This window comes from Phyllopteryx taeniolatus, chromosome 1, assembly GCF_024500385.1.
Source record: "Phyllopteryx taeniolatus isolate TA_2022b chromosome 1, UOR_Ptae_1.2, whole genome shotgun sequence".
NCBI classification, from domain to species: domain Eukaryota; kingdom Metazoa; phylum Chordata; class Actinopteri; order Syngnathiformes; family Syngnathidae; genus Phyllopteryx; species Phyllopteryx taeniolatus.
This window is the reverse complement of record NC_084502.1, coordinates 34,073,715-34,092,448: the sequence shown is the minus strand read 5'-3', so window position 1 is coordinate 34,092,448 and position 18,734 is coordinate 34,073,715. Positions and strand designations below refer to the sequence as shown.

Genomic DNA, 18,734 nt, shown 5'->3' with positions numbered 1-18,734 from the left:
TTGTTGTACCCACAGAAAAGTCTGATGATGGCCATAGAACAACAGTAAATGGTACCTAATATGATGTAGGAACATGGTACACATGTATCTGTCCTGGCTGCTCCGTAATAATAATAATAATAATAATATACAGAGAGACTACAGGAGGCACAGAAAGGCATGGAGGTGAATGTCTTTAATAAAAATAAAGTTCACCCGTGAAGGTTAAAGTGCATTTTATGTTTATCCTGAAATTTCATGAAAAGCCCAATATCTTAATATATATTTTTATCAATATAACTTAACAATTCATTTTAAGTACCTTTCAGAGTCTGTGGTTTTTGTTAACCTTTATTTAATTACAGAAGTTAGATCAGTATTTCAATTTCCAGCAGTCCTTTTTTTAATTTGTATTTATTTTTATTTTTTTTACACTGAGTACTTTTGCCACCTCTGTCTGTTCACAGTCCTTTCATAAATAAAGCATGTTTTTTTAAATTGTATTTTTATTATTTTTTTTTAAGCTATTCTTTATATTTGACAGGTTAATCACTGAATGCATGTCTGAGCGTGTCTTTGTGTTCTCCTAATGAGTGGGAATAAAGTTGACGTCAGGAACCGGAAATAAACTTGTATTTCCTTCAAAGAAGCATTCAGTGCCACTATCAAAAATCGGTCAAACGAGCACTTTCTGGTAGCAGCGAGAGGATGCTACATCAAGAAGGGGTTAAAAAATTGAACGGGAGCAGGCGTAGCGGTGGTCAACTTGCTAGCTTGGGTGGAGTGAAATTTTGACATGGAGAGCCACAAATTAGCCGAGCTGACGACTCTGGGGGTGGCTGCGTGAGAAAACACCCGCAAAAAAAGCGCGTCGAAAGAAGCAGCGTCCATAGTGTAGTGTGGTGTCGTAAATTCGACGTAATAAGCAAACATGAGTGATGTGAGCGAGGCGTCGTTGCTGGATTACTTCTACTCCACTTCAGGCAGCTCAGGCAAAGTCAGAAATGCAGACATACTGAAGACTTTTAAGCCTTTTATTGGCCACAGTGACGCGCAGTTGCGTGGTAAGTAACACCGGACTCGTAAAGTTAACCAAACGTGACAGTTCTTATCTTCTGTCTGTGTCACAAACAGTTGTCATATTGTGTTCAGTTTGCATGTGTTATGTTCAAAACATTTCTCTTTATATGTTCCCGCGCCTACTGATTGCATTTTATAAAAAAAAAAAAAAAGAAAATTCCATGGAATTCCGTTGCAATAGGGGTGGTGTCATTTCCTCCCCCGTTATGGGAACTTGAATCACTCTTAACTCACTGAGTAGAACGGGAGGGGCGTCATGACGTCATCTCCCGCCATGGGCCAAATCAGACTGCCAGAGATGGCAAGAAAATTATTAGAGACCAATGCGAAATGATATATATATTTTTTCTAACTGAATGTTTAAAACTTTATGAAGTGCAAAAATTAAACCATTCGAAGTCTGAAGATGTCTGGATCGGAGAAGAAAGTCACAGAAACACAATCAATATTCAAACTAAAGAAGAAATTAAAATACTCGGGAAAGAAACTGGGAGCAAAAACTGAGTATAATTAAAGAAGTTCATAAATGGGAAAATAAAACCTTAAAAGATATATACATTGAGAATAAACATAATCAAAACTATAATTCTGTCAAAGCTCCTCTTCCTTCCAGATATTTTCCACCCAGCGAACAAAACAATTATTAAGATGAACAAGTTATGTTTGGTTTGGGGAACAACAAGGGAGGTTATCAAGACGGAACTCCTTTTCAAAAGCAGAGAATTTGGAGGTCTTGGAGGAGTCAAACCTGGCTCCAGATTCAAAGTAGCATTCGTAAAACCCATCTGTGCAGCCATCGCCAAGGAAGCCCCTTGGCTTGGTGACATGTCCCTTTGGAGGAAGAGGAGTGGAAGAGCGAGACATGGCCCTGAATATTAATACATTTTTGGAGACTTTTGGAGACAAAGCATAAATGAGGGATTCATTGGAATAGTTTAACTATTAAAAATATTTGTAATAAAATAAATAATGATAGATATGATTGACTTACGAAGTATAAATATTTAAATGAATTTTAAAAAATGGGAACATATCAGCAAACATAAAAGATGTATACGTTGGTTGATTTCGGTGGGTAGACTCCCAGTTCGAGCTATGGTTTCATGGAGTTGCTTTGTTAAAGCGAAACAATGTCCAATGATTTACTGCACTGAGGATGAAAAGGAGAAATAAAAGTGCACTTTTGTGTTAGAATGTGTATGTGGCACTTCTTCACTGTTATTGTACTTTTTGTGAAATGTTTTGTTTTGGTCTGTTGTATATTTAAATAAAGATCCTTGTTAAAAAAAAAAAGCAAAAAAAATAAAAGTAGTTAATACTGCCAGAGGTGGAAAAACTTTGCATACGCCCTGGAAGTGGAGGATTGTTGGTTCGTATCGTACCGTGTGCATGTCATCGTTGTGTCCCTGGGCAAGACACTTAAGCCACATTGCCAACAAATGAATTGGTTGGATGTTTGTTGGTGGTTGGAGGGGTCATAGGCGCAGAATGGCAGCCACACTTCTGTCAGGTTGCCCCAGGGCAGCTGTGGCTACAGAAGTCACTTTCCACCACCAGGGTGTGATAGAGGAGTGAATGATTAATGCATGAAATTGAGCGTCTAGAAAAGCGCTATCCATCCATCCATCCATTTTCTGAGCCGCTTCTCCTCACTAGGGTCGCGGGCGTGCTGGAGCCTATCCCAGCTGTCATCGGGCAGGAGGCGGGGTACACCCTGAACTGGTTGCCAGCCAATCGCAGGGCACATCGAAACAAACAACCATTCGCACTCACAGTCATGCCTACGGGCAATTTAGAGTCTCCAATTAATGCATGTTTTTGGGATGTGGGAGGAAACCGGAGTGCCCGGAGAAAACCCACGCAGGCACGGGGAGAACATGCAAACTCCACACAGGCGGGGACGGGGATTGAACCCCGCACCTCAGAACTGTGAGGCTGACGCTCTAACCAGTCGGCCACCGTGCCGCCTTAGAAAAGCGCTATTTAAGTGTAATGCATTCTTCTTATTATTATTATTAAAGACGATGTGAAGTCATTGCCATGATCTGTTTCTAAATAAATAAAATTTTTTGAAGATGCTGAAAATGTGCAAAGACTGAGAACAGTCTTGAATTGTGGAGATATAGCATCAAACTCTTTTCCACCCTTTCAGTTGTCCCGATTTTTTGGGCGGGATTTAAAACAAGCCCAAGTACAGAGGACCCCCACATATTGCCAGTTCAGCACCTGCAGATTTACCTTTTTGCTGATTTAAAATTATTTATTTTTTTTTACCTAATTAAAAACAATTGCTTATTTGCTTATAAATGCTTATTGGCGGCGTATCCCCGCTTATTCAAGATTTTTTGGGTTATAAAAACAACAGAATAACATAACAGAAAAGATAGAAATGAAAACTGCGTGGCAGCAGTTGTGGACAGCAGAGGTAAACAGAAAGGTGATCACTGATTGGTCGAAAGCAGAGCTGTCAAATGTTAGGGAACGTCTGCATTTTGTTATGTGAATCACTGAACGCTGACAAGTTCCAGCCCTAACACTGAGTACAAATTTCTCAAATTAATTTGATGAAATAAACACTATATTTTAGAAAACAAAATAAATGGCATGTAAATTTATACAGTCGTCCAACCTCCCTGATTTCCGGGTACTACAGCTGACTGCTTGGTAAACGCTACTTTTTGCTGTTTCTTGGTGCAACTACAATCCCGTTAGGTTGGATTAACAGTAGGTTTACATGCAACATCTGATGTTGTTTTTCAACATAGAAATAATAAAAATCGTATTGTAACTAAAGACAAAACAAGTAATGCTCAAATGTTCTGATTACATTTATTACTACCCACTCACTAGTCACAATGTGTGACGTAGTGGTTACGGAGCTCTGAGAAGCTTGTGATGTCATGAGTGAGAGACATTTTGCCTGCTCAATACTCTCTTTCACTACTTTGGTCTTTGCCTCTTAGTAAACTGTTGCTGTTAGCGTTTTGCTGAAGTACGTTATGTCCGTGATGGAATTTTGTATCGTGGCTCAAATTCACGAACCTTTTAGCTCTCGATTGTCCCATCATGAAGAAAACCTGGTTGAATTGTCTCACGAATTGATGTTTACCCTCGCTTCTTCCTTGATTCCAGGTGATTGTGGCTTTTCATTTTACTTACATTCTACGACTTGTCAATGGCGGCGGTCAGCAAAATGTTTATTGCATGCCAGTCATGTTTTCTTCTTGATCAATTTTCAAAATATTTTTCATTATTATGACTGCAAAACTCAAATGCGTCCAAGCTTCTGATTTAGCTTTGCAGGACGTTCCCCAATCGCTTCAACAAACAAGAGCAGTCTAGTTGCTTTGATTCAACTTTTGCAGGTTCCAAGTTTAATGCCCTGCTCTATAACGCGCTGCGCCGTCATGCTGTATTTCCTGCACTGCGCATGCTCATCATCATCATGTGGTTTGCATCTCAGACCGGCCCACTCAATAGCGCAGAAAAAACGAGGCAAAAATTTTCTATCGACTTTTTTTGTGGTTGACTTAACCGAGTTACTTAATTATTATTATTATTATTATTATTTACCCCCATCCTTACCTTCAACGAAGTGTTCAGAACTAACACGGTTGTATGGACTGGATATCTGGCCGGAGTAAAAACTGTCTTCTCGCCCTGATTCCAAATTGGTGCCCCTGGTAAACAGTGAAATGAGACTTTGTCCCACCCACCTGTATTGTTGCAGCCAAACAAAGCACAGTAACCGTTTTTTTTTTTTTTTTTAATGTTGGCAACCAAATTTATCGAGTCACTCAGTAAGCACCGGAACAAAACAATTCGTACACCCCCAGCATGGCGACAGTGGCCTACGTCCAGAGGTGTGTGACGTTACAGGAAAACTATCTATATAGTCCCCGTTAAAAGCTACAATTCCCTAACATTCAGTAGAATTTGTCTGTGGAAGCTAATGTTAGCATAAAGAAGCTACATTATGCTAACATTACCCAATCATACCTGTTAAAGACTAGAATGTCCCAAGGAGACCTGTGAAAGCCACAGTATGCTAACATTAACTAATAGTACCCACCAAAAGTACAATGCCCTAATAATAAGCACTAGAAACTGCATTATGTTAACAATAATGAATACTAATTGCTAAAAACAATTTCCTAATATGATCTTAAGTTTGCTTGAAAAAGCTTCTAAAATTGTGTTAAGCTAGGATGGTAGCACAGAAATAGACATTTTAGCCAGAATTATAGCTGGACAAGAGTACACTTATAGTAAGTCTTATGAATTAGAATGTAAACTGCATTGTTTTTAAAATAAACATTCGTCTTTTTACCCAACAGAACTGTTTTGTTGCGTGAATTAGCATTTACATGCTTACAATAGTTGTTTTACAATTCTCTTTCCCCGTTATTTTTTTTTTTATCTGTGGCCGAAAGGCAAACATTTGTCAAGCATGCTATTCAAATGTTGATCCAGGGTGACCTTGCGCTGCCGCCACATGTGGTCCAGATGTGACGTCAGTGCCATCTGACGTGGCCGACCGGTGATTAGAGAAGTGCTTCCCGTAGTGAAATGTCTGCCCGAGCATGTGGTCGCTGCTCCTCGTGATGTAAATGTGATGATCGTGTTTTAATCACAATTAAGTCCACATGCATGACGGGATTTATATGTGGAGGGGGGGTATTTTTCATCACATCAAAAGTGGGGCATGTTGGTGAATGGAGGAACGTGGGTGCATGGGTATTGAGTTTTCTGTCAATAGATAACTAGGCATTGTTACTTACTGTCTGTCGTAAGCATGGAATATTTGTGTGTAAAATACATGTGAGCTGCTGCTGCTGTAAGTGTGGATCACCGCCAGTGTCCTTTGTGTCCGCACTGGGAAAAGGAAACCCCTTGTTTGTCCACGTCAGAATGCAGGCAAACACCTACCTAACTATCATGTAGCTGGCAAATAGTGCAATATTGCTATGTGAGTCTTGGCTCGTCAGACGTTTGTTAGTTTGAAAATGGCCTTTTGGGAGTGACAACATGGCCCCACTGCTCCTGCTACCTTTCTGTCAGTCTTCCTGCCTATCTGTGTCACAATCGCGTGTACAGAATTTTGAACACCAGAGCAGAGCCAACACAGTAATAAGAGCAAATAAACAATTTATTCATTCAACCAAGGGTGCACGAAAAACGTGAGCAAGAATAATATAAAAATGAAAACTGGGATGTTGAGTTCCTGAGCGGTAGACGTGATGACTATTCGTGTCGGAGGTAGCGGATGGGGTGGCAGGCATGTTGGAAGTAACCTTACGCGCGGCCAATTGAGTACAAGTCTTGCTCGAATTGTAACCCGAAGGATCCTCAGGTGGTAGTAAGGGAATTTACCACCATCATAATGTCTTTTATCGCTTGCTCATGCTCTCCTACCAACTTCCCTTGATTGGTTAAGGCCTTACGTAATTTCTTGGCTTCTGCGGGGTCCATGCTTATGGCCGGAATATTCTGTCACGATCGCATGTACAGAATTTTGAACCGAGCCAACACAGTAATAAGTGTGAATGTGAGTGTGAATGGTTGTTTGTTCATATATACTCTAGGATTAGCTGGGGACCGGTTCAGGGTGTACCCCGCCTATCCCAGCTTGCCCGAAGGTCGGCGGGATAGGCTCCAGCATACCCGCGACCCTAGTGAGGCTAAGCGGTACGAAGATGGTCGTGGGCATGCTGGAGCCTATCCCAGCTGTCATCGGCAGGAGGCGGGGTACACCTGGTACAACTGGTTGCCAGCCAATCGCAGGGCACATAGAAACAAACAACCATTCGCACTCACAGTCATGCCTACGGGCAATTTAGAGTCTCCAATTAATGGATGCTTTTGGGATGTGGGAGGAAACCGGAGTGCCCGGAGAAAACCCACGCAGGCACGGGGAGAACATGCAAACTCCACACAGGCGGGGCCGGCGATTGAACCCGGGTCCTCAGAACTGTTAGGCTGACGCTCTAACTAGTCATCCACCGTGCCGCCTTGCTTGTTAATAGCGAACATTTATTAACTATGTAGTGAGGCTACACAATTAATTGAATTTTATTCATCATTGCACTTTTGGCTCCCACGAGTAAATGAGCCTGACTGTTGATTTCTTACATTTGAAATGTGAGCACTGCTGCATGTGAAAATTGCTTCATTTGCAGCAGTGCCTGCAACCTAGTCAGCCAATCAGCAATGAAGTCAGCAATGAAAAAATGCCAGGAGTAAATAGAGAGGGAAATCACAACTGTCGAGTTCTTTGCAGTTTGTGACCGTGCACAACTGACCAATCGTCAAGCATAACAACGGAGAGAACGTACCCGTCCTTGATAATTCACTATATTGACGGGGATTTTCAAGTCTGTACTTACAGCCTAATGTTATTGCGTTTTATGCATTAACTGTATTTGCTTCCATTAAGTTGCAATTCGTGATTGGACTTTGTAATAGCATATACAGTGGGTATGGAAAGTATTCAGAACCCCTTAAATTATTCACTCTTTGTTATATTGTAGCCATTTGCTAAAATAATATTCTTTTCTTTTTTTCCTCATTAATGTACACCGCACCCCACATTGACAGAAAAAAAATGGAATTGTTGAATTTTTTGCGGATTTATTAAAAAAGGAAACTGAAATATCACACAGCCATAAGTATTCAGACCCTTTCCTGTGACACGCATATATTTAACTTCGGTGCTGTCCATTTCTTCTGATCATCCTTAAAATGGTTCTACACCTTCATTGGAGTCCAGCTATGTTTGATTATACTGATTGGACTTGATTAGGAAAGCCATACACCTGTCTGTATAAGACCTTACAGCTCACAGTTCGTGTCAGAGCAAATGAGAATCATGAGGTCAAAGGAACTGCCTGAAGAGCTCAGAGACAGAATTGTGGCAAGGCGCAGATCTGGCCAAGGTTACAAAAAAAATTCTGCTGCACTTAAGGTTCCTAAGAGCACAGTGGCCTCTATAATCCTGAAATGGAAGACGTTTGGGACGATCAGAACCCTTCCTAGAGCTGGCCGTCTGGTCAAACTGAGCAATTGGAGAAGAGCCTTGGTGAGAGAGGTAAAGAAGAACCCAAAGATCACTGTGGCTGAGCTCCAGAGATGCAGTCGGGAGATGTGAGAAAGCTCTAGAAAGTCAACCATCACTGCAGCCCTCCACCAGTCGGGGCTTTATGGCAGAGTGGCCTGACGGAAGCCGCTCCTAAGTGCAAGACATATAAAAGCCTGCATGGAGTTTGCTAAAACACCTGAAGGACTCCAAGATGGTGAGAAATAAGATTCTCTGGTCTGATGAGACCACGATGGAACTTTTTGGCCTTAATTCTAAGTGGCATGTGTGGACAAAATCAGGCACTGCTTATCACCTGTCCAATACAGTCCCAACAGTGAAGCATGGTGGTGGTAGCATCCTCATGTGGGGGTGTTTTTCAGCTGCAGGGACAGGACGACTGGTTGCAATCGAAGGAAAGATGAATGCGGCCAAGTACAGGGATATCCTGGACGAAAACCTTCTCCAGAGTGCTCAGGAACACAGACTGGGCCGAAGGTTCACCTTCCAACAAGACAATGACCCTAAGCACACAGCTAAAATAACGAAGGAGTGGCTTCAGAACAGCTCCGTGACTGTTCTTGAATGGCCCCCCGAGCCAGAGCCCTAACTTAAACGCAATTGAGCATCTCTGGAGAGTCCTGAAAATGGCTGTGCACCAATGGTCACCATCCAACCTGACATAATTGGAGATGATCTGCAAGGAGGAAGCGTTTAGGAGAGGTGTCTGTGGAGTTTTTGATTAGCTTGTTCAACAGAATTGTAGCGGGTGAGAAGATGCCCGAGGAACTAAGGAAAAGTGTGCTGGTGCCCATTTTTAAGAACAAGGGTGATGTGTAGAGTGGGAACTCTGGGAACTATACTTCTTCGACTTTGTTGATTTGGACACTTCTACGGGAGAGAGAGAGTATATTGGGAGAAGGATGATGAGGATGGAGCTGCCAGGCAAAAGAGCTAGAGGAAGAACAAAGAGAAGGTTCATGGATGTAGTGAGGGAAGACATGTGGGCAGTTGGTGCTAGAGAGGAAGCTGCAGGAGATAAGCTTACATGGAAAAGGATGACACGCTGTGGCGACCCCTAACGGGACAAGCCGAAAGGAAAAGAAGATTGTGATTTAAAGATTCATTTTGCACTGAAAACTCTTACATATTGTTTGTGGAAATGTAATGAAATAAAAATTAAGATTTTTCCCTGACATGAGGATTAATCGTGATTACAATATTGATCAAAAAAAGTCTTTCTGTCCGAAACAGAAAAGCCACAGTTGGGCCATTTTCGGCGAAAACATTTCAGGCACTGAAATTTCGGTGCATCACTAGATACTATTAGTACTATTGTCTCTACTACATGTACAAATCTACTATACTATGGTATATCATTAGTTGAATGTCTTGATTGACCCTGTTTTTTTTAAATGCTGCACCTCCTTTATTGCTACAGCTTCTCATAGTGCTTATATAATGTTATTATATAACATTGTGGGTTGTGGATCCACAAGTTAGCCTGAATGTCAACTTTTTTCATGTCCTTACAGCTAAATACAGAGAAGAATTCAAACTCATTATTGACGGAATTGCTGTGGTCAAATCAGAAAATGTAAGTACTCTTACTGTATGGTTTTTAAGTGTTTGTTTGAGTTTTGAGTGTTGCGGAACTACATTTGTCTTTGCTAGTTTTTTTTTTATTCAGTTCAGTTTCACTGCAAATCAGTACTATCTGTGGTACATAACGCAGTATAGAGGGTCCTCAATTTCCGACGGACTTGACTTATGGTGTTTTGAGGTTACGGATGGTGCCATATGAATAAGTCGTCACTCGGCACAAGAAGACACGCTCACTTATCGCCGTACATACCAGAAGTATGTTTCATACTATTTGCTGTTATTATGACTTAACTATTGCGCGAAGCTATAGACTATGGCGCATTATTATTTGCCTACAAATTTGGGTGACGTTGCCACCATAGGACTGGAACTACGAGGACCCCCTGTAGGTTGCAGTGGTGTAGAGCTGCACTGCTCGTTTCTACTATTCTGTCCCCCGTCATGTTCTGTAGCTAAATGATATGAAACATGGCCTCTGTTGTTTGTCTGTTGCAGGGTGAGAAGTATCTTTTCCTCAAGAAGAAATACAGACAGTTGCTGCAAGCGCGAGACAAAGACAAACCTCACATATCCGATGTGGACAGGCAAAGACACTCAAGTCCCACCATAGTGCCCGCGACTGCACTATGGGAGGCAACGGACACCTCCGATTGTCGCTCCCAGCAAAGGGAACGTTTGGATGAGCTGACTACATCCGGCGAGCCAGACAGTGCTAATGAGGTGAATAGAAAATTATTCTATGCTGTTCGACACTGGTGCTTATCCTGAGTCAAATAGGGGATGCTTGGGGTTTGAAAGAAAATCTGCCATTCTCTTTCACTTTGGTGTTTATTCATGGTGCTTTTCTTCCATCCATCCATCCATTTTCTACCGCTTATCCGAGGTCGGGTCGCAGGGGCAGTAGCTTTAGCAGGGATGCCCAGACTTCCTTCTCCCCAGCCACTTCATCCAGCTCTTCCGGGGGGATCCCAAGGCGTTCCCAGGCCAGCCGAAAGACGTAGTCTCTCCAGCCTGTCCTGGGTCGTCCCCGGGGTCTCCTCCCGGTGGGACGTGCCCGGAACACCTCACCGGGGAGGTGTCCGGGAGGCATCCGAATCAGATGGCCCAGCCACCTAATGTCGGCCACTTGTATCCGAGATCTTGTTCTTTCCGTGACCATAGGTGAGGGTAGTAACGTAGATCGACCGGTAAATTGAGAGCTTCGCCTTTCGGCTTAGCTCCTTCTTTACCACAACGGACCGATACAAAGTCTGCATCACTGCAGACGCTGCACCGATGCGCCTGTCGATCTCCCGTTCCATTCTTTCCAAACTCGTGAACAAGACCCCAAGATACTTGAACTCCTCCACTTGGGGCAGGATCTCATCCCCGACCTGGACAGGGCACGCCACCCTTTTCCGACTGAGGACCATGGTCTCAGATTTGGAGGTGCTGATTCTCATCCCAGGTTTACCCGGGTTTTTGCTTCAGCGACCACCAAAGCTGCATTCCGCTTGGCCAGCCGGTACCCATCAGCTGTCTCAGGAGTCCCACAGGCCAAAAAGGCCCGATAGGACTCCTCATTCAGCTTGACGGCATCCCTCACCGTTGGTGTCCACCAACGGGTTCGAGGATTGCCGCAACGACAGTCACCGACCACCTTACGGCCACAGCAATGGAGGCGCGGAACATGGTCCACTCAGACTCGATGTCCCCCGCCTCCCCCAGAACGTGAGCAAAGTTCTGTCAGAAGTTGGAGTTGAAACTCCTTCTGACAGGGGATTCTGTAAGATGTTCCCAGCAGACCCTCACAATACGTTTGGGCCTGCCATGTCGGACCGGCATCTTCCCCCACCATCGGAGCCAACTCACCACCAGGTGGTGATCAGTTGACAGCTCCGCTAGGGCATCCTGGTGCCATGTGGGCGTGTGGACACCCTTATGCTTGAACGTGGCGTTCGTTATGGACAAACTGTGATGAGCACAGAAGTCCAATAACAATACACTGCTCGGGTTCTGATCGGGGGGGGGCCGTTCCTCCCAATCACGCCCTTCCAGGTCTCACTGTCATTGCCCATGTGAGCATTGAAGTCCCCCAGCAGAAAGGACTTCCATCTGTTTCTGATTCGGTTACTGCAATTGCAGTTTAAAATGACACTGGTCCGATAGCGGTTTCATTAAGTCAGAGCTTGTTGGGGTGGAGGCGTCTGCCTCAAAATTATATACACAGAAAAAGCCCCTGCACATACTGTGTCTTGACTCAAGTCATGTTACGCGCTAGCAGTACCGCCATGACCCACCAGGTGGCGTCAAATTAATTGCCTACCTTTTGAAGTAGTCGAAAGCTGACTGTGAAGTGAGTGGGAGGCAAAGGGTGCCACAATCTGCATTTAAATTCAGCCTCCTGTTATTATGTTAAGCATCAACATGTTGGACCTAATTAGAAAGATAATAATCATTTGTGCCTATTAAAAGAAATTCATCACACAGAAGGATCTGCGTATGGACCTCCATTGCATGGAGGTGTGTGCATGTGCGTGTGTGTGTGTGTGTGTGTGTGTGTGTTAAAAAGTGCTTCAATCAGATTAAGTGTGTTTGTTAAACATATAAGTAAGAACTGCTCTCTTAGGACAACCAGTGTTGACAATTGGCTATCATGAACAACAACAGAGATTGTAAATTGCTCCCTCTCGCAGGATGGTCATTTCTGGTCCATTTAAATCCATGTTGCCATGACAGCTGTCTTTTTTAAAACATATTTTTGGTTGCAGTTCACACAGGGCACACAAAATAACACTCAGGTACATTTATAAATCCAACTGATAGCGTTGAAGACAGTGTATGTGGTCAACTGTTTCTGAATATCCATCCATCCATCCATTTTCTGAGCCGCTTCTCCTCACGCGGGTCGCGGGCGTGCTGGAGCCTATCCCAGCTGTCATCGGGCAGGAGGCGGGTGACACCCTGGACTGGTTGCCAGCCAATCGCAGGGCACATATAAATAAACAACCATTCACACTCACATTCACACCTACGGGCAATTGAGAGTCTCCAATGAATGCATGTTTTTGGGATGTGGGAGGAAACCAGAGTGCCCGGAGAAAACCCACGCAGGCATGGGGAGAACATGCAAACTCCACACAGTCGGGGCTGGAGATTGAACCCAGGTCCTCAGATCTGTGAGGCTGACGCTCTAACCAGTCGTCCACCGTGCCGCTTGTTTCTGAATAGTTATTTGCTATTATAATTTTAGATGGTAGAAAGTACTTTCCAAAATGAAATCTCTACTCTAAAGACTAAAAAAAATGCTATTTTTTTTCAAACAACTTTTGAAAGGCAAACTAGAAGGTTCTAACTTAACCAAAGACCCAAATGTCGTCATATTCTAATATACTGTACAAGTCAAGTATAACAAAGTCTACTCTACTGATTTTTGTAGAGAAATAGGAGCATGTCAACAGCAGTGAAAGCAATCAATCCAGCAGATGTCAACAAGTGTTCACAATCAAAGTTTATGCTAACCTTTTTATTTTAATGCCCATTATGTCAGTCAGCCTTCTAGAATACAGGCCATATACAAAACACTTAAATATTCTAATTTGACTTAGAACAGTCTCCATTAATTCACAAATATAAAGAATGAGGCAACAAATTGTATGGTTTAGTAATGAACTATATGTGGAACGTCACGTGACTAAACCTGGAAAAAAGGTTAGCGGACTTCCTGTATGTGCTGCACTAACGAGCATAAAATAACCTGCTAAAATTTACATTTCTGGCAGGGCTCTTTGGACAAAAGTTAAATACAGTACATGTAAAGTATATCCTTTATTTATACAAATATGTTATAATATACTGTACCTGTGCATAGACACAAACAAAGCCTCAACATTTGATATTGTCATCGTTGGTGGCTCTGTAGTGAAATCTTGTGTGAAACAAAAGACATTTTACATGTTTAGAGTTTTTTGGGCTGTTTTGTTCCGGTCACCTCCAATAGGGTTCTGCAATTTACCCGTGCCGTAAGGAAGTGATTTTGCCTGTTTTGCCGAATGCGGACGTTGGTAGCTCATGTACCCTATAAACTGCGACAAGAACATCAAACACATTTGAATGTTACTGAGTTCGCTAGCTTTGTCGACACAGTTCTTCTATTTAATTAAAAATTGTCCCTTGAAATAAATATGGGCACATTTGCAGTTCAAACCAAAAGTTTACATACACTATATAAACAGAAATTTACCTTACATTTTCAATAGGGTTAAAATCAGGGGTTTGTGATGGCCACTCCAAAACACATCCGAAAGCCGCTTTGTAGCCAATTTGGCAATATACTGCGGGTCATTGTCCATTTGGAAGACCCATTTGCCCACAAGCTTTAACTTCCTGGACGCACATTTCGGACCAAAGCATGTTCATCTCTGGGGTACAGAACTGGTCTCCTTCCCATGGTGTTTATACTTGTGTATAACCGTTTGAACAGATGAACGTAACACCTTCCGCGATCTGGAAAATTGCACCCAAGGATGAGCCAGACTTGTCCAAGTCCATTCATCCATCCATTTTCAACACCGCTTATCCTGGTTAGGGTCGCGGGATGCTGGAGCCTATCTCAGCTGACTTCGGGCGAAAGGCGGACTACACGCTGAACTGGTCGCCAGTCAGTCACAGGGCACATTCGCACTCACATTCACACCATCACTGAGTGGGAACTGAACCCACGCTGCGAGTGTACCGCTACACCATCAGTGACACTTGTCCAAGTCCATAATTACAGTATCTTTCTGATATCTTGGCTGATTTATCTTGACTTTCCCATGATGTTACACAAAGAAGCAGTGTGTTTCAGGTGTGCCGAGTTCAAATACATCCACAGGTGTGTCTCTAATTAACATAAATGTTGTCAGTAAAGCTATCAGAAGCTTCCAAATGACATGATCATCTGGGCTTTCCCAAATTGTATAAAGGTATAGTAATTACTCTATGTAAACTTTTGACTTTGGAGAGTTATGAAAGCATTTATCAAATATAAATAATTTTCGGAATACTCATTAACCTCAGGGCGGCACGGTGGACGACTGGTTAGCACATCTGCCTCACAGTTCTGAGGACTGGGGTTCAAATCCCGGCCCCGCCTGTGTGGTGTTTGCATGTTCTCCCCGTGCCTGCGTGGGTTTTCGCCGGGTACTCCGGTTTCCTCCCACATGCATGGTAGGTTAATTGAAGACTCTAAATTGCCCGTAGGTATGAATGTGAGTGCGAATGGTTGTTTGTTTATATGTGACCTACAATTGGTCGACCCTAGTGAGGATAGCGGAACAGAAGATGAATGAATAATTGACCTAAAACAGGAAAAGTTTGTCTGATTTCATGTCAGACATCTTCCGTTCCACTTATCCTCACTAGGGTCGCGGGCGTGCTGGAGCCTATCCCAGCTATCTCCGGGCGAGAGGCTGCGTACACCCTGAAGTGGTCGCCAGCCAATCGCAGTAATGTTAGACAGTGAGAGAAAAAAAAGGGGATGTGTCTTTTTATATAGTCAGAGCTTTCAAATGTTACAGAACGTGCATATTTTGAAATCACTGAACACTGACTCGTTATGGCCATAACAACCAATTATTATTGGTGGGTGAATCCAGCGTCCGACATTAGTGGCCAGTATGGCGCTGTGTTCGGCCGGTGACGAAGATTTCAGAAATAAATTTGATGAAATAAACACAATACTGTTTTGAAAAAGAAATTAAAAAGCTGCTTGGGGGCAAGCTATCTTATTACCCCCGACTTCCAAGGCATCAACACCGCAGAGGTGAAAGTTCTTGTTGCGTCTGGTGTCAACACATTGTAAGTCACTAATCATCTCCTCCTTGTTAGTGAATAAACTACACTTCTTACCATGCGTTTTACACGTATCGTTTGTTATTCCGAAGGGAGGGCGAGGAGTGGGTAGGAAAAAACAGAAAAGCATAGTGCTAATTGCTAAGCTAACGTGTCATGAAGTCGCAAAACACCAAAATAAGTGATTGGGTGATACAGTACACTTGTCACATAGGTCTGGCTGGAACTGCGTTATAGCAGAGAGTAACCAAGTTTGAACAACAAAATAATTAATGTGCGTCTGGAGATATAAATGTAAAATAATTCACAGCCTCACAAGACGGCCGCTGAACCAGAAATGAATTCATATGTCACTGGAGACATCATCTGACAACGGGGTCAGGTTAAAAGAATATTATTATTATTATTAATAAATATTTGTAATATAAGATAAGATCATCTCTATCAGTCCCACAATGGGGACATTTCCATCATCTCAGGTTGAAGACAGAATTGGTAAAGGCGAATTAATCCATAGACTTTTGACGATGGCAGTTTGAAATCTCATATACTTTGATTCAGGTTGTAACTGCGTCCACCATTACAAGGTTGAGGCAATAAAAACATTAAAATAACAAATATTAAAGCCATAATTTATTAACAATTATAGAGGAAAGATTATGTTGTACAATTGAAGAGTATGCAGAATTATTTTTATCCTATTACATAATATATTGCTATAACTGTCCCCCAGTAATGTTCTTGACAAAATTTGGAAAATGTGGAAATTCAGACAAATTTGGAGTAATTGTTCTGGAAGTGAATTGCTATAGGGTGGCAGCTCTGTATAGTGCATGTAAACATCTCGTTTTAACTGTAAATAGTAAAAACAAGCTGGTGCTTTTTTTTTTTTTTTGCAACCAATGTTCATTGCACAGTGAAGCATACAAATATAGCAATGCACTGTCGGCACAACATACAGTAGCTAAACAACCAATTGAAATGTTGTCTTGCATGCAGTAGTCTTTTAAACAAGTATCTCTAAAAGCTACTCACCATTACTTTTAATAAATCAAGTACTACCTTCAACTCTGGATAATGAACATTATGTTTTAAGAAATTAACGTGGAACGTTGCTGAACTGAGTGCTCTATAAACGGCGCCGAAAAAGAAAGGGGGACACACCAAAATCCACTCAGCAATTTTCCAGCTTTGAAGGTAGTCTCATTGATAACAGAGACATAACACTGCTTAGGTTTAAGGGCAAGTTAAATTAACAGGACCCGCTTCTGTTTCCACTCTGTTTTGTCACGCCAAACGCTGGGCTGCATGCCGCTGTGTCGCTGAGTGCAGGTGCACAGTTAGGGCAATATCCCACATTGCTGGGTCCTGTATAAACGGCACTGGTGAAAAAATGGCATATCTTCTGTTATAACTGATGCACCAATTTTTGCAGGGTCTCTGTGAGAAAGAGTGTTCCTCTGGTAACTTCACCATCCTCGGGAACCTCAACATTCACTTAACACCACTCTGTGTTATATGGTACATGGAATCCACTTACAGTATATAGCGCTTTATGTACACCATCACAGTGCCCAAAGTGCTTTACAAAGCCTCACATTCACCTATTCACACACAGTCATACATCAATGGGCGGCTGCTGCCTTGCAAGGCGCTGCAAGGTCTATTGGGAGCAAATTAGGGTTCAGTGTCTCGCCCAAGGACACTTTGACATGCAGAGCCGTGATTCAAACCGGCAACCCTTCGGTCACTGGACGACTCACTCTACCACCTGAGACAAAGTCTTTACGCATAATGACAAAATTGTAACATTTAGGAACAGTTCAAAATCTGCTCTCTTCCAAAAATGTTTTTACTTATATTTCTACAGAAACCAATTCAGACCTAAACTAATTTTACCTTCTGCGGGTGGCTGCTTAGTTGTTGTCACGCTGCAGGTTTACATGTGACTGCTAGCCAAGGTGACGCCTTTACACCTGAGGCGTTCGCTTTTTTAAAAAAAATTTTTTTTTTTTTGTGTCACACTTCAGGCGTATTGTTTTGTATTAATTGTTAATTGGATTGTTATTCATTACCCCTCATGTGTGAAATGTCTGTCTCGCTGTTGTGTTAGCTCGCTGTCTGACACCCTTTGATCAGCAGCAGTGTGACTTCAACCCAGTGTGATACATTAGTTAGTGTGTGTGCGTGTGTGTGTGTGTTGTGGGTTATGACATTGTGTAATACTTTAAGTCATCTTTCACGTTTGTCTAACTTTCAGTGGGAGTCTGAGCAAGACGAGGAGTCAACGGGTAGTATGGGTTCTGCTGCAGTCGCTGTAAGTAGATTGTAGTAACTTTTTTCTCGTTCTAATTTTTCAAGTTGACTGGTTGTTCATCTGCCAGAATGAAATCGCTGTCTCACTTGCGATATTGTAGTTGTTCAGCTGTGTCTTCTTTGTGAGGCTGTTTTAGTAGGTCAGCTTGGCCAAGTGTTAATGTGAAGCTGAGTGACCTTGGGTTAATATTTTAGAGTAGCTTTTGGAATGATTTTGGAAAAAAATCGACATAAGATCAACCCTCTCTCTGTGCTAGCTGGACCCTCTAGAAAAAGAATGGATCTACTTTGCGGCTGGCGCTAGAGTTCCTGACCTCAGTCAGCTGCTTCGACAGGACCAATCACTTGCCAACAAGAAGGTAGTGTGTTGCATGGGTCAAATGTTAGCTAATTAAGAAAGTTTGATGTCAACTGTTGACTACTGAACCTGATGCAATAATTGTAGTAGCCCGATGAACAGACATGTTTCAAACCAACTCCCACATTACTTTTGGGAATAAAATTAGCCCCCCCCAAAAAACAATAAAGCAAAATTAGGATGACATTGTAAACCACACTGTTGAGAAATTCGATTAAAGTTAGCTAGTTTAGTTTGTTATACATGTGACCATGGTAGATGAATTCACTATTATGACAGAATTTTGACTAACTAGTTATCCTTCATTTAGTTATTCAGCTACTTAGTTGGCAAAGCTAAATAATATACCGTATTTTCCACACCATAAGGCGCACCGGATTGTAAGGCGCAATCTCAATTATGGGGTCTATTTCTGTACTTAAGCCATACATAAGGCGCACCGTATTATTCGGTGCATGCTAAAACAAGGTAACGGAAGCAAAACAGTGAGTTTGGTTGAATTTTATT

At 42.4% G+C, this 18,734-nt stretch overlaps 1 protein-coding gene across 4 annotated transcripts in view; it reads left to right on the top strand.

Annotated features, from left to right (window-relative positions):
• Positions 1-632: 632 nt before the first annotated feature.
• The window catches only part of LOC133486118 (ankyrin repeat domain-containing protein SOWAHA), a 32,084-nt gene continuing 13,982 nt past the window's right edge, over positions 633-18,734 (top strand). The window contains exons 1-5 of one of the 4 annotated variants that reach the window (XR_009790929.1): positions 633-1,043; positions 9,670-9,731; positions 10,235-10,459; positions 17,814-17,870; positions 18,127-18,228. Coding sequence is in view for 3 of the 4 variants with exons in the window: in XM_061790829.1 (XP_061646813.1) it covers positions 911-1,043; positions 9,670-9,731; positions 10,235-10,459; positions 17,814-17,870; positions 18,127-18,228 (579 nt within the window). In the remaining variant the exon portion in view is untranslated. The remainder of the gene's footprint in view (positions 1,044-9,669; positions 9,732-10,234; positions 10,460-17,813; positions 17,871-18,126; positions 18,229-18,734) is intronic. The other 3 variants (XM_061790829.1, XM_061790820.1, XM_061790836.1) reach the window with 3 other exon arrangements.